We start from the raw sequence: 16698 nt of genomic DNA on the forward strand, positions 1-16698 counted from the left end.
ATAAATTTTACAAAGTTTTGTAACGTCATTTAAGCTTAGGCCCATTTTGACTCTCTAAAATTTTACAAAACTAACATTTTAATATTTTACTGAAAATTTTTACGAAATTAACCAACATGTGTGCACAAAATCTTTCAATTTCACTTTAAAAATGCAAAGCCATTTACAAGCTCGGTCGGTACGCTAACTTGCTTTCGAGTTTCTTCGATAATCCTATCCGCCTTGCCCATGGTCTTGCCCCCCCCCCCCCGAAAGATCTTTCTGCGTATAGGACCAGTGTGTGCATTGCAATATGGGGTTCTATAGCTGTGCTTTCACAGTTATCACCTTCCATGCCTTCTGTATATTGTATTTTGTAACCAACACGAATGTCATACTGTGATCAATGATTTGAAAATAAAATTGAATTGGATCTTGAACTCACATAATTTCGCAACGCAGACTAAACATTAATGAATGACAGAAGGGATTACATCACTCACTGCTATTTTGAGAGAAGTGGGGATTCCCCGTATCCATCAACGGTGCTTGTATACTAGTAATACGTGCATGTGGCGTTGGCGTCATTGGTATTGGTGCATCCACATCGAGGTACCATCATTGGTAAGTAAGAGGGTGATTAGGCCTATATCTATTATTTTATTTTACACTCACACGTCAACCCTTTCTCGTGTAGGTCTGTTATGTTTATGCCTTAGTTCTCAAATCTGCTTCATTTTTGTAATTATAATACATATTCTACCAACGTTTTGCCTAAACACTATGCAATGCTTTTCTCCCTTTGATAATTTTGTGTCTGTTAAACATGTTCTCTATCATGGAAGTAATTTGTGTATGATACCAGGAACAAGACTCGTACAAATAGTGTAAAACTATTTCATGTACATGTATGATAGTCATTGAATGAATGAATAAATGTTTGACTTGTGAATTGTTTTCTGAATGACTGCATTCATTTTTTATTATTGGAGCGTATCTGTATACTTCTTCAATTATTTACCCCGTGCAATTTCAAATTTTATCGGCATAAAAATTTACTTCAATAGGCCTATATTTCATTGTGATTTTGTTAATATCTATTTTCCTTTCGTATATCGATTGAAGTTTATTGTTATATTGCTTTGTTTCCTGCTACACTCCTTTTCAGTGATAACATTTTTTCATGTATTTGTGTGTGTTTTTTCACAAAAATTTCACGTGTATTTGATGTCTTTTTATTATACGGGACCAAAATTCAAAACAGTAACTTATTCTGATCTCACTGTCCAGCTTGAATAAATAAATGAATAATGAATAAAAATGAAAATATATGGAGTGTGTGATATCTGCACGGTTGATATGACGGGTATTATTATTTATTATGAGTTGGGGATTCCCCATATTATCGTGCGTGGTCTCCATGAGCGAGCGATTATCGTATCTAGGCTGACAATGTACATTATATTGTGGCTGCCGTCAACATAATCATAAAGTCATCCATTCAAATTTGATCCGCATTGAAGGTTCAAAAACTGAAAAACTACTGGAATTCACCACACTCATTATCGTTGTCATTGCATGTAATTCAATCGTCTAGGAGGCGTCACTCGGTTTTAAGATCGATTTTATATAGAGTCTCATAATATACTTATTTCTATATCACGTTGAACTTTATATTCTTAACAAATTTTCAGTTCCTTCGATTAATTTTTCATTTGAATATATTTATATTCTATGACCCAGTAACCCAACTGCAGTAACCATGGCAGCCGATTCCAAAACGATACTTGATGGCATCTTCAGGTTAGATCGTGGATCTGATCTAACTCAAAAACAACGAACTGATCTGTACAGAGCAATGTCACCTACATCACTGGTAGAGGCATTCTTTAATGAGGATTTCATTAATTTCAGGTAAAAAAGAATATTCATGTCGATAATAGTACAAGGGGGAGTATTACATCATGAAATCTACACTGTTTATTGGAAATATTTTCTTACATGCAGATGCAGGTTTCTCACCATTAGGAATATATTTCTTCTTGAACGAAAATACATTCTTATAGCTTGTATAGGGTGAAATTCGTCAGTCTTCAATATTCATTATAAAGAGGAGTGTTTGCAGAGTGCATAAATATTTCTAATTAGAGAGCGGCGTCATTAGGGGCTAATGAAGATGTGGTTGAATGAAGTCGTTGATTCCTTAATTTTTCACCCAAATTCACCTTCAATTTTTTTAACATAATGGACTTTTTAGAATGATGGGAAATCCATGCCTGGTAATTGAGTAAAATACACTCTTTTATGAATCAAACCATCTAGTGACAACAATATTGAAATATTCTTTCGATCTTAAAATGATAAATAGTTCTACTTTTTGTTTATCGTGCATTTTCGTTTAAGAATTGAATCGTGATCAATTATTTTGTGTACTTAATCCAGGCATACAAAAGGCAGTAGGTCCCTTCGTTCTGCAAATAGAAATGTCTTAACTGACAGAATAAGCAAAAACTGATTTTTTTTTCGTGATAGCTCCTTTTCATCTCTGCCCCACGTCTGTGCCGGAATTTTCCTCCACATTCCCTTCGTTCTATCACCAAGCATCGTTCAGATCCAATTTAAAGACCTAAAAAACCCCACATATTTAACCTAAATCCATTTACAGTACGTGCCCTTGATATTTTTAATTTTTGTTTTATAATATCTAATCAACTTATGTTTGTATATTTCAAATTTTCTAGAATGCAAAGCGCTTTTATAAGACTAAGTAGTTATTATTATTATTACTATTAAGAGATGAAAATGCCCAATTCCATGTCAAGGCTTCGAACAGCTGATTTACGGTAGGAGGGGTCTCCTGGTTCATATACTAATTCATGAAAACATCAATAGCTTAGAATCAGGAAATTATAAACAGGATTTGGTCTGCTATATATATATTCATCATCTTGGGAGACCACACCTCGTTGAATTTTATGGTATTCCATAAATATACCAATGAAAATGTTCGTCATGTTAAATAAAGCAAACCAAACATGATGGATCGATATTACTTCTTGTTGAAAAATCATAAATTTTCAGGGTTTCGTTATTTTTTTTTCAATTGATTTCATGATGATTGTAGTCCGCTATTGTCTAAATGTACATGGTCTTTTATTTCAGAGAAAAGTATGCAGGAATAAATATGGAATCACTGAAAGAAACATTCAAATTACTTGAAGGAAACATCAAACTCTTAGAACAGGTACGAATAATCCTTGAATATCAAAATAAAAGGATAACGAATAAACTATATGTGTACTGGTACTCCTAATAACAACAATACGACGACGACTATTACTACTACTACTACTACTACTACTACTACTACTACTACTACTACTACTACTACTACTACTACTACTACTACTGCTGCTGCTGCTGCTGCTATACTACTACTCTACTACTACTACTACTACTACTACTACTACTACTACTACTACTACTACTACTACTACTACTACTACTATACTACTACTACTACTACTACTACTACTACTACTACTACTACTACTACTACTACTACTACTACTACTACTACTACTACTACTACTACTACTACTACTACTACTACTACTACTACTATTACTACTACTGCTGCTGCTACTACTACTACTACTACTACTACTACTACTACTACTACTACTACTACTACTACTACCATGACTACTAATACTGCTACTGCTGCTGCTACTACTACTACACATCAAAAACTGTGGTGTTAACCGGTGTAAATAGAGGACCACACCTGTTATTTTACACCGATGTTAAATTGGTGGTGTTAGTTTTACACTTATAGGTGTTATTACAACACTTATGGTTGTTACATTTACACTCTTTGGTGTTATGTTCAATCTCTAGGGTGTTATTTTAACACCTCAGGGTGTGGTCCTCCATTAACACCAATTGGTGTCAGTTTTAGCACCACAGTTTTTAAAGTGTACTACTACTACTACTACTACTACTACTACTACTACTACTACTACTACTACTACTACTACTACTACTACTACTACCGCTACTACTACTACTGTTACTGCTACTACTACTACTACTACTACTACTACTACTACTACTACTACTACTACTACTACTACTACTACTACTACTACTACTACTACTACTACTACTACTACTACTAAACTACTACTACCACTACCACCACTACTACTACTTATCTATACGGTTATTCTGAATATTTATTTCATGATTAATTGACTGCAATGATTTTTTTTATTCATTTAATTCTTAATATCATATTGATTGATTGAGAGGGCCTATATCACTTTATAGATTTGGTGATCATTTTTTGTAAAAATTCATAATTTTGGGAAACTTCGCAATGGGTTATTGTCAGGGTCGGCGATCCTGGGGCCAGGGGGCACAGTGTCCCCCAAAAAAATTTTTTGAAGCGCTGCTTAAAAGCCCTTTTTACGCAGCTTTTACGAAAAATGCCACCCCCTCACGAACGCGTACTGTGCCCCTTTCATCGGAAGAGGATCCGTTTAAGTTGTGACCATGTGCCCTTACTCGTATAAATGCCATTTTCCTAAAATATCCCCCTCACGAAAGTGTTCTGTGCCCCTTTCACCCGATCAGGACCCACCCGTTTTATGTCTGAACAAGTGCCCACTTGCTTTCTTTTAATTGCCCTTTCTCGAATCAGTGCCCCTTTTTACCCAAGAAAAGTACCCCTTACGAACATCTCCTGTGCCCCTTTCACCTGAGAATGATTCGTCTATGCCGTTAGCAAGTGCCCCTTTGCCTTCTTATAGGTGCCCCTTTTACGTACGTGTTCTGTGCCCCTTTCACATGAGGACTTGTTTCATGTGTTAACGAGTACCCCTTTGACTTCTGATAGGTGCCTGTTAACGGCAATGAGCGTTGTGGCCCAGTGGATAAGTCTTCTGACTTAAAAACAGAGGGTCGTGGGTTCGAATCCCAGCCAAGGCGTAATTTCCTTCAGCAAGAAATTTATCCACATTGTGCTGCACTCGACCCAGGTGAGGTGAATGGGTACCCGGCAGGATTAATTCCTTAAATGCACTGAGCGCTGAAAGGCAGCTCGAGCTAAAGCCATGCAGGGTAACAATAATAATAACAACGCGCCTCGGAATAGAATATTTCTAGATAGATGGCGCTATATAAATGCCTATTATTATTATTTTCTTCCAGATTAGTTGTCCTTAAACCCCCACTTTTTGTGCCCTTTCTAAAATATATAATCTATTTAACGCCGTTATGCTTCCTTCCGCAAGTGCATAATGAGTTGCCTTAAGTTTCAGGAGTCATGTGGGTGGGATAGATTTTTTTTATCTTTGTTTTAAGATCATTGCCGTACGCAGCGGATTTTCCAGATTTTCACAAAATTCACTAAAGGTATTCACAAAATCCATCAATTTCACATAACAAAATGCAAAAGGGCCTCAATGATATTAAGGTCGGTCACTTTGTTCCCTTGCTTTTGATTTTTTTCCCAAAAAGTTTATGCGTGCTGCTCCCCAGTGAAAAAATTCTGCATACGGCTATGTTTAAGATAGTGCCCTTTTCGGAAAGAAGGTGTTCCTTTTCCCCTGTGCCCCCTTCCAACTTTCAACTTCACTCCGCCGCCCCCTGGTTGTTGTTACATAATTATCGTTTTATTTTTTGAAATTTGTTATAATGATAAAAATATTGACAGATACTTTTGTCAGTTGGATTTTTTTAATGGACTTTTTTCATTTGAGTTTTTCTTCTCCATACCTCAACGTTTTTTTTCTGACTGAGTAATGAAAGGGGATTATATTGTCAATTGTTTTAAACAGGTAGCAGAAGTTATCCTTGAACACCTACGAGATATGCGACCAAAACTCTGCAAGGACGAAATCGAATCCGATCTTTTACGATTTGTTCCGATTGTACTCGAGTGTCCAGCTTTCGACAAGCCAGATGAAGAGTGGGGTAATCGTATCATCGAAGAATTGGCGGTTACCTTGATCAACATGCATGCCGGGGCGAAGACCAACTTTAGTGTATTGGGTGAGACAAATCTCAAGTTTGCTTGATTGCAGCATTGGATGACTATAGCTATACACTCTAAAAAATATTGGGCAAAAGTGCTCCATTAGGGTAATTACGTGTCCAACCAACATTCATCCAGTGTGAGGAACATTAACCCCATTCTAAAGTAATTGCTGCTTATTTTTCAAACTTACTAGACAATATGCTTCCCGAATTGGGTAAAATACTGCCCCAAATTGGTTGGACACATTACCCTCGTGGTGGTAAAAATTGTACCCAATATCTTTTTACAGTGTATAGCTGCAGACCAATGGCGTATGAAATTAAAAAAAAATGTCTTCAAGAGGGATAAAAATTATCTAACCCAAAAAAGAAAGAAAAAAAAAACATCCCCATTGAAAATTCAGAAAGCTAATAAACGAAATCAAATGTTACCGTGAGTTGAAAATAATTCAGACAAGCAAACAAGGGCGAGTCAGACTCTGGCCACCCCACTGGTACATTTATGATGTAGACTGAATCAAAAGTTCAAAATAAACCTGAAAATTGTAATATTGATAAAGAATTTCACAAAATAATCGAAATTTTAATTTGTTTAAAATCTCTTTTCATTCTTTACAGGGCGTTGGTGGCAGAATGATTCTGATATGTTAGCCAGAGTGGTCAAGGTCTACCAAGAGGCATACAGGAATCTACTCAACAATTGTACAATGGACATTCTGGATTTAAGGCAGAAAGAAAACATATATTTTGCCGCATTGCGTATCTTGTACCAGGTACATATTTTTGGAGAAAAACTGTGAAGTTTCAATTTGAATTTGAATCAATTAGACCTATTGACTAACCCGGCGCAAGTCAGTCGAGAATTATTTTGATGCGTTTTGCAACAAATTATTATCATACCAATTTCATGTAATTTTTATTATGTTGTCATACAACGTGTTAGCAAGATAAAGTACAATGACGACACATAAGACGACCTGGGAAAATAACGTGCCTCTTCATCTTAATTTCGAGTTTTGCTCGGCGACGTAAACCGTAAAAAAACCCTGATTTTACAGAAAAAAGAAGATTTTGCAGAAAGCAATAACAGAATCATTCTGTAAATTCATAAAACATGAATTTTCCTGCAATTTAACAGAACAGGTCTGTTTAAAAAGGGGAAAACGGTGTTTTATTTAAGGAAATGTGCAAGGTTCCATACCCCAAATACCAATTTCCTGTAATTTTACATGATGTAATGTATAAAGATTACGTAATCTGGTAAGATTACAGGTGTTCTCGAGATTCTGCTGCAGGAACTTTTTTAATTTTAGGGATAAATTTTCTATGGAGGATTTAAGAACAGATGACATTAATCACCCCCTATTATTGCTCCTGAACGCAGGCTAATCCTCTGTATTCAGCTCTAAATTATAAATTTATTTATTCGGGTTGGCTGGATCATGTATACGTCGTTGAGCGAAAACTGGGATATTACGTCGAAATGACAAGATACAATCATCTTGTCAAGTAGATTGAACTTTTAACTGTTTAAGCTTCCGTGAATATAAACAAAAGTCATCGATCTGAATCGCCCAACTTGACTGGGACAAGAGATGATATGGTTCTATTTAATACACATTGCTTTTGAAACTATTGACAGTCATAACACACTTCAGATCCATCAAATCAATTATACCATCGGTCGGTTCGGAGTACAGGTTTTGTTAAAACATGAAAGATGGCTCCTTATTTTCACTTACAGGTGAATAAATCACTTGGTTACAAGATTCCAGTCAATCTATTCTACATTCTACAAAAAGATACTGACAGGAGGATTGAGGAGCGCTTTCTACAACGGAACTTTTTGTTGCACATGGTACATGTATATAAATGAGTCTATAATTTAAAGATTTACGTTGTAAAAACCGTGTTATATGCTACCGTTGCATGATCAAAGAAAATGACTATTTATTACTATGTATTATTTATGTACTTTGCTTTTCTAAGAATGGTCTAAGCGCTAGCAAAATAAAAAATACAATGTTACAAGTATAAAATGAAACCTGATAACCCTAAAAGTGTGGATTGAAAATAGAAATATTTCAAGCTCTTATATTAAAATAAAGAGAGAGACGGTGATTAATTGCCGGAATGACATGCATGGTATCCAATATGGAAGCGGCCGGCCAGTTCTGTGTTATCTAAAATAGATGGCATGTTTCACTAATCTGGCTTCATTATCATATATTTCATCAGATTTTCTCCGTGCATTATGATGTTTTTTCAATTATTCTATTTATTTTGGTTTACCTTTTGTTTTCTTGAGAACAAAGGGATATTTACTTTATTATACACTTAAGTTTCGCTTGATGTAACTTTGTCTTTCTCTTAATAGGTATTCTTGGCTAAAAATAATCATATCTAGATATGTAGAATGAAAATTTAACTAGCAAGTCTTGAAAATTATATGCATGTCGTCATTAATATGCCTATTTATTAGGTTGGCGGATGATGTCACATCCCCACTGGATGAAATCTTGAAACAATAACTAATGCATTAAACATGTTAAATAAGTTGTTAGTACATTTTATTTCTTGGAGGAAAAAAATGATAAACCTAATTTCATGTAATAAAATACAAAAGAACAAATGGGAATATGACATTATCAGTTTGCTCATTGAATATTCATGAAGACATGCATAGAGATGTTTAACTGAAATGATGCAAATCTTTGAAATTTCCTAACTTTGTTTTTTTTTCTTTTGTCCGATTTTGATCAAATTTTTTGTGTTTTTTTTTAAGCATAGAGTACCCGCATTATATCCTGCTCATGCTTATCTGACGACAAATTCTGTTTTCTTTATATTTTTATTTTCAGGGTCAATTTACATTTCTACTAGATATACCAAGGAAGTGGAATATGATGCGTATGCACTTTGATTCTACATGTGGGGTAGGATAACACCTTCATTATATTCTTTATCTGTTATCTCCTATTTTTGAATGAAATAAGAAAACGTGTAAATATTTGCAGGCATTCGTCATACATTACTATACGTCTCAGAACAGCTTCAATTATTTTGATTATCTATTTTAATTAATCAATAAGAAGAAAGTGTTAGAAAATATACAAATATCGTCCTAAGGACTGGTTGATTAGCTTAATAGTGCAAGACAAGTAAATATGTAGCTACCTGTTGTTGTTATTTTACTTTTGTGTGACTAACCTATATTATTCCCTAGAAAAGAAGTTTATCTTAATTTCTAGGGACCACACTTTAATAAATAACTTTGTGTCACGAAAATTAAATCACTATCTTTTCCCTTTTTGTGCACGAATATCTGACTTCATGAAATCTGCACAAGACGGATATTTTCATTAGTTGGTAAAAACAAAGAGAGAGTAAGGTTCCGTTTTAAACAGATTAACTCCTGACAATTTCAAACACATTTCCTTGCACCATTATTTTGTTTCTTCATCCTACAGCGCCACTACAAACAGATTCTTTTAAAGATCAGACGGGAGTTCGAAACAAGTTTTGAACCAGGATCAACTTTGTGGTTGGAAATATTCATTTTACCTTCTCTACATCTGAAACCGGCACACCTTCAGTTCGAGATAGACAACGACATCGAAAAGATTGTTGAATCGGCGATCTCAAAGATACAAAATAAGAGAGAAACAGCTCTCTTACTCCCATTCGAAGTCCATTTCAAGGATAATGTGTCATTGGGAGCAAATGCTGGTGGACCAATGAAAGTAAGTAAGAAAGTGAGAACCCAAATGAATAGATCGTCACAGGACTTTTGATCTCTTTATCTAAATATCATGGCGCCAGTCCTGAATCGGTTGCCGAGACCATGATGGGATTGGTACTTAGGAGGAGGGGTTAAAGGGGTCTCATTATCATGTTGTCAGTTTAGATATCAAAATTCAAAGGGGGAAGGGATTCATAAATTTGAAAAGATTGGTGACATGACCTTTCTTTCATCTAACCACTGAGATGTTTCAGTAATTGTGGATTTTCTTTTATAGAAATATAAAAAACAATAATAATAATAACTTTTATTCATACAAACTATTTCAGCTGTAAGCTAGGATTCTTTCAGTAGGTCCTACATAATATAACATGTCACAGGGGCCGCGGAACGGTTTTCAAAGTGGGGGGGGGGCTAACCATGCTAAAAATCACAATCATATGGTCATTTTTAGGTTTTTGTACACGATTTTGGGAAAAAGTTGGGGGGGCTGAAGCCTCTCCAGCCCCCCCCCCATTTCCGCGGCCCCTGTGTCATTTTTACCCTTCCCCATTTCCATAAGTCGCCGAGCGCCTTACAAGAAGACAGAAGGTCCCAATTTTAGTCTTTTCGTATATAGCAATGGTATATATTTTAGAAAAATGACATTTGTCTGATTCGATGTTTTTCTCATCTTCTATAGGAATTCTTCTCGCGGTTCTTTGGAGAGTTATTTAATACTCAGAAGCACATGGTCTTCAAGAAACTCACCGACTCTCCATCGTCTACTACATTGTGGTTTAACAAGGTTAGAATGAAATCATCTCTGAAGCAAACTTTCCAATATGCCCCCTACCGATATCTTTTTTTCAATAATAATTTTGATTATTACGCTGGTCTCTCAGGTTTACATACATCATTCTGTTTATACAATTATTTGTATGAATCTATATAGTTAATGAAGAATTAATTTATACTTGATATTTCGAAGGCTCGTTAATCTGAAAAGAAATATAGATTTCTATTCGGAAGATTCGATCGTCCGAAAATGAAAACAATGAAATATACGAACGAAATATTTTCCGATTAATGAACCTTCGAATTGTGAAAATCTTCGGAATAACAAAAATAACCACTATTTATTCTTAAGTGTCACAAAAAATAAATCTTGAGTATTCTTTAAATCGCACTTAGATAAAACGTATTGTTTTTTGCGGGAAAATACAGGCTCTGTTACTGAAAATGAAACTATAAGCTAATTGTTTGCTCTGATTTCATGCATATTCTTTGTTTTATTTTGTCATAACAGGATTATAAGGATGTTGACAAGTTACGATCAGTCGGCAAGATGTTCGCTCTGATGTTCTATAATAAGGTCATTGTTACATTGCCATTTCCGTTTCTATTCTACAAGAAACTACTTGGAAACAGGTTGGTATGACAAATTAAAGCTCCCTTGACTCGCTCTCTGCGATCATCATATCGCTCGTTCAGGTGGTGGTTCACGGTAAATAATTTTGCCGCCTAAGTTCAATGCAAACAGAACCCTTTATATACTACAGAGATTGGTAAATTTCAGTGAGTATATAAAATTTCGCAAATTCTCTTGAATTATGCCTGCCTAACAAATCAATACACACCTTGTATAACCCCTTGAAAACGAATTGACCAAATAACAATAAAGGGTTCTGATTGCATCAACTGATCAGCGCCTAAAAAAAGAATAATTGAAAAAACTCCGGTGTTGATTTAACACCAGCCTGGAATCTATATATGTCCACATCAGTGACCAGTTTGGTTTGGGTCTAACGCCAGATATATGTTTATACAACACCAATTAGTATTAAAACAGCATAGATTTGATTCTAAAGTGGTGTTAGCAATACTTTGCTGGTGTGGACAGATATAGATTCCGGACTGGTGTTAAATCAATTAACACCGGTGTTTTTGCATTGTTAATGTTTCAATATTCGTACCAATTTTCAGCCGATCCAGTTTCGAAGATCTGGAACTACTTGATCCTGACATTGCAAAGAGATTGGGAACCTTGCTGGAAATGAGTGACGATGACCTTTCCGTTTTCAGTTTCATGGTAGACGGACCTGAACACGAACCGGTGATCGAATTCAGACCTGGAGGCAAGGACGAGGTGGTGACCGCTGCTAATGTGTGAGTGCATAATGATCATTTCTAAGAACATCGGACAGTCCTGCTAGATGCTATGCTATCCCATTTCATTCTTCATAAAGAAGTTATATACAAAAATTGTTATGTTTATGTTGTAATATGAATTCTTAGAAAAACGAAGTTCTAGAATCTAGATCTTTCCTTTAAAATAGTGCTATTAGACTTAGAGCTGTTTGGATTTACATTGTATAGGCTCCCAAAATAATAATATGATGTATACCAACGGTGTACAGACTTGGGAGCCATGTGCCCCAAAATTTTTATGACCAAGGGAGAAAAGAGAGAACGAGAAGGGGGAAAAAGGTGAAGTACAATATCTTTCTTTTTGTATTATGCGTAAATATACCTCAAAATCGACTTTGGTACTAAAAAGGTAAAACACTTTGCTAGGTCGCAAATTTGTAAGAATCTTGCCCTATACCCCAGGGCCCCACATCTGGCCCCTCAAACTTTTTGGCTTATTACGCTATGGTGTACACTGTAAAGAACATTCCTGTCTGTAGGCATGTATTCCAGTAAATATGTGAATATTTGTATTGTTGTCGCATCTGCAGGGCTGATTTCAAAGTGTTTGCATGGCAATGATGAAATATCGAGTAGAGAGTGTTTTATCTGCATTGATGGTAGCTTTCTTTTTATATGACTCCTCTCCAATCATCAAATAATAATTATACACTTGTTTGTGTGTTTGTTTTATTCATATTTGTTATTTATGACCATTCAGAAGATTCGTTTACTGGATATCTCGTGTAGAATATTGATGAATTGTATGTTCTTTTTTATATCTTGTTTATTTTCAATCGAATTATGTCAAACCAAATGAAACATTCCCAATTCGTGATACTTTTAATTTACAAGTCGCACTAAATCATTCCTTTACTTCAATTTTTTGAATAATTTAAAGTTTTATCATTATGTTTGAAAACGGAAACGAAAGAACTCACTTTTTTCCCCAACCCTAAATAGTGGAGAGTACATCGAGCTATATGCCAGATACTACACATCATCATCCCAATTCGATGCATTCAGTGAATGTTTCAGGAGTATGCTCAGTCAGTTTGCCATTGATCAGGTCTTCACACCACAAGAGCTTATGGCTTTATTCCAAGGTGGACAATATGATTGGATGGCATTCCAACATGTGAGTTTATTTCTATTATTCCACTTTTAAATCAACGTAATAAAATGAAAGAAATGTTGAAACAACATCAGTAAAGAATCAACCGATACCGGTTTAACCAGGGACCGTGCTCCCTCTCGTGTCCCTAGTTTACACTTATTTGTGTCGATCAGAGCCCCATCCATAGAGATATCTCTATGGCCCCTCTTACAAAGAGTTAAGGAAATCCATCAGTGTCATAATTTTTTCTACAGGAAATTTGCACAATGTCCTTTCTACACAAAGAGAAGCACAGTGCAATTTCATGAAAACAATGAATGCATGAATATACATCATAGTTGAAAAATAATTTGAACAAACATGCATGATAGATGTTGACGTTGCTGGCCGTCCATAGTTACGACTGATCGAATCAATCGCAACTCTTTGTAAGACGGGGGCCCTGGTGTTTAAGGCCGAAGCGGTGCTGTGTTGGTAGACATGGCGATTTCTAGAGTTAGAAATTTCTTGAGTTAACGTTTAGTAAAATAGCTTGATAATTATAATATTTGTAATTATTGTTTTCTTTCCTTATATCACATTGTAGAGTTTTAGATATGAGAAAGGTTTTACCTCAGATCATCGTGTGGTGAAGATGTTTTGGTCGGTATTTCATGATGATCTTACCAACGATCAAAAACAAGACTTTCTAAGTGAGTTTTATCAATATCTTATAGATTAATCCCTTAAAAGTCATTCCATTCACATTATCAATATCCCGAGGCAAAGAAACCTTGTATCTCCTGGGGATCATTTCCCCTTTCTCATTCTAATGTGCCTTTCCGATCATGGGCGGGGTAATATTTCAAGAAATTTCTGGAGCATTTAGCCTATTTGTTATAGCAGAGGAAGTATTGTCATTATTTTTATGAAGTTTCACAAACATACAAAAATACTTCGGAGGAAATATGATATATAGTTAGTCATGAAAAAGAAAAACCATCCGGATTTTTTCGAGCCCACAGAAGATAAAGGTGTCTGTTGACAGTTCTTTCCAAAACTAGCTTAAAAAAAATGGTTGATCTTCTTTTCCTTTTTTACAGACAGTTCTATATTAGCAATTACCTATTACATTACTACCAATTTCGAAACTGTACTAACAAGTTTCTCTTGTGGCCAAATAACTTTTTATTGTCGTATGCGAAAGGGGCAGGCGAGACACATTTCAGCTATAATTACTTAGGGTTTTTTTTGTTCCATACTGCAGGGCATATCGGGACCACTCAATAGACCTATCATGCCAACTCGCATTTACGAGTGTCACACACAGAGTGTTGAAGAAATGTCGATTTGAGAAAAAAAATCCGAATATACTCATAGTAAAAGAAATTGATACATGTAATTTTTACGAAAATTTATTCTAAAATATTAATCCAAATAATGAATAATCCAAATGTCAATATCATCGAGCATGCCGAGAGGACCCAACTTTATTGTAAGTAACCAACAAAATATGATTTGATTTCAGGAGTGATCACGGGTGCAAACCATGTTCCCCTTGGAGGATTCCAGGAGATTGGAGCTAGGATATGGCCTATGGGAGATCGTGAAGGGCAACATCCAAAGGATCTGTGTCCTGAAGTCAATACATGTCATGGTTTTGTTGTACTTCATCTTCCGATGTATGATCAGAGAGAACATCTGAAAGAACGACTACTCAAACTACTAGAGATGAAAGGACATGGATTTTATAAACCTGCACGATAGGTGTTGATAGAAACAGATTGATGATAAGCGAAGTCTAATCTATAGAACTCAGTGACATCAATACAGAACGTTCGAACGCTAATTGCATATAAATAGCAGGTCAATAAACAGATTTGTGATCGAAGAGTTTCTGTAATTATAAAATTACGAATTTATTCATATTTGCCATGCACTCTCCATCCCGGTTTCATTGGAGTTCAGTGTACTAAATGCAACCAATGGCGACATATCATTTGTGCTGGTATTCCTGAAGAGATCTACAATGACAAGTCAGAGATACTTTTTCGGTTGGCAATGCAACATTTGTATTTTTAAAGACATGTCCTTCTACATGTATAATGATTCGGAACTTATCACTATCCTAGAGTCATTTAATGCCTGTACAAATACTACCAACCGAAGCATTTCTTCTATACATGGTTTACCAAGAATTACGTGGTAATGGAATTAAGATTGCCCATTTAAATGTTAAAAGCCTACTGAGACACATTGAAGAAGTGAGAACATTTGCTAAGACTAACAATGTTCAGGTATTCGCAGTTAATGAAACCAGAATAGATGAATCTATCTATGATAGAGAAATCATGATTGACGATTATAATTTGATTCATAAAGACAGAGTTCGACAGGGTGGTGGAGTAGCCATTTATCTCCACAAATCATTACATTTTGAAAGAAATAATTCATGAAATCAGTGATGATTTAGAAACGCTTGTTATTAAGATTTATCTCAAGGTTTCAAAACTCATCGTATCAACTTGGTATAGACACCATCTTCATCAGATATTTGAATTTGTAATTCGTACGAAATATTTCTTACCGTTATTGACGCAATGAATTATGACATAATTAAAGTAGGTGACGTAAACTGATATCCTACCTAAACCCTTATCAAGCATGACCAAGAAATATGTTTATATAGATAATTCTCTGGTTCAAGTCAATACCAAAGTAGTAACAAGAATCACAAATGTTTCTGAAGATCATCTATTAACAAACAACAACCAAAATCGGAGTAAATCATGGTGTATTTCATAACGGAATGAGTGACCATTCGATTAGCTTCCTGACCTGGATCTCTAAGATTGTGCTCAGCCAAAATTTATCATTCTCAGAGGTTGCAGCAAGCTCAATAGTGATGACTTTAGAAATTATATTCGTAACCAGAATTGGGAAAGTATAGATCAAAGTAATTCAGTTGATGATGCTGTCGAATTGTGGGAAAATATGTTTATACAAGTTGTTGACAAACACATGTCAAATCGTTCAAAAAAAATAAGTACAAAGGGTTCATCTTAGATGAATGCAAATCAGGGGCGTAGATAGCGGGGGGGATGGGGGGATGCATCCCCCCAGAATTTTAGGTGGGGGGATGGTGTGTACAATCATCCCCCCCAGGTTTCTGTGGGGGAAGAAGCAAAACTATACAGTAATAAAGCAATGAATGCTAGTTAAAATCAATCAATAATAATAGCAGTAATAATCATAACGTACAGCAATGACAAACATGATCAAAATTGGACTTTTTTTCAGAGTCAATCATCTTATATGCATTTACAACTTGCAAGTTTTAAGTAATAACAACTGTCTTGCGTCGTCATATACATTTAAGGATCGTTATTCAGAGTTTCACCAAGTACATTTCCTTATAATAATTATGTATTTGCAAAGGAGATAAGTTCAAAATATTTCATTACAGATTTAAGAAAGTGTCGCTTAATCACTCCCTTTCAGAGCAATTGCTTTCATAACACATTAACACTGTTCAAACGAATTAATAAGAAATTACCTATACACATACACTGACCCTTTTCCCTGCTGGCCATGTCCTCAACCCCTACTTTGCAAAGGAAAGGTGAAAATTTTCAGTCTCTAAGGAGCGAATTAGTAAATGAATGATTTT

The 16698-nt window shown here is 35.3% G+C and overlaps 1 protein-coding gene across 3 annotated transcripts; it reads left to right on the forward strand.

Annotated features, from left to right (window-relative positions):
- Positions 1-251: 251 nt before the first annotated feature.
- On the forward strand, positions 252-16052 carry LOC121409323 (probable E3 ubiquitin-protein ligase HERC4). 3 transcript variants are annotated; one of them, XM_041601253.1, is made up of 14 exons: positions 252-615; positions 1723-1893; positions 3142-3223; positions 5823-6036; positions 6640-6794; positions 7766-7879; positions 8883-8957; positions 9492-9764; positions 10446-10550; positions 11052-11173; positions 11729-11911; positions 12896-13070; positions 13636-13741; positions 14557-16052. In XM_041601253.1, exons 2-14 carry the CDS (start codon positions 1742-1744, stop codon positions 14793-14795), a joined length of 1995 nt encoding a protein of 664 aa, XP_041457187.1. In that variant the 5' UTR covers positions 252-615; positions 1723-1741; the 3' UTR covers positions 14796-16052. The 3 variants fall into 3 exon arrangements, with proteins under 3 accessions (XP_041457187.1, XP_041457185.1, XP_041457188.1); XM_041601251.1 differs by having other exon boundaries at positions 255-603; XM_041601254.1 differs by lacking the exon at positions 7766-7879 and having other exon boundaries at positions 258-603.
- The last annotated feature ends 646 nt before the right edge of the window (positions 16053-16698 follow it).

The sequence above is a fragment of the Lytechinus variegatus genome, chromosome 2, assembly GCF_018143015.1.
Source record: "Lytechinus variegatus isolate NC3 chromosome 2, Lvar_3.0, whole genome shotgun sequence".
NCBI lineage: Eukaryota > Metazoa > Echinodermata > Echinoidea > Temnopleuroida > Toxopneustidae > Lytechinus > Lytechinus variegatus.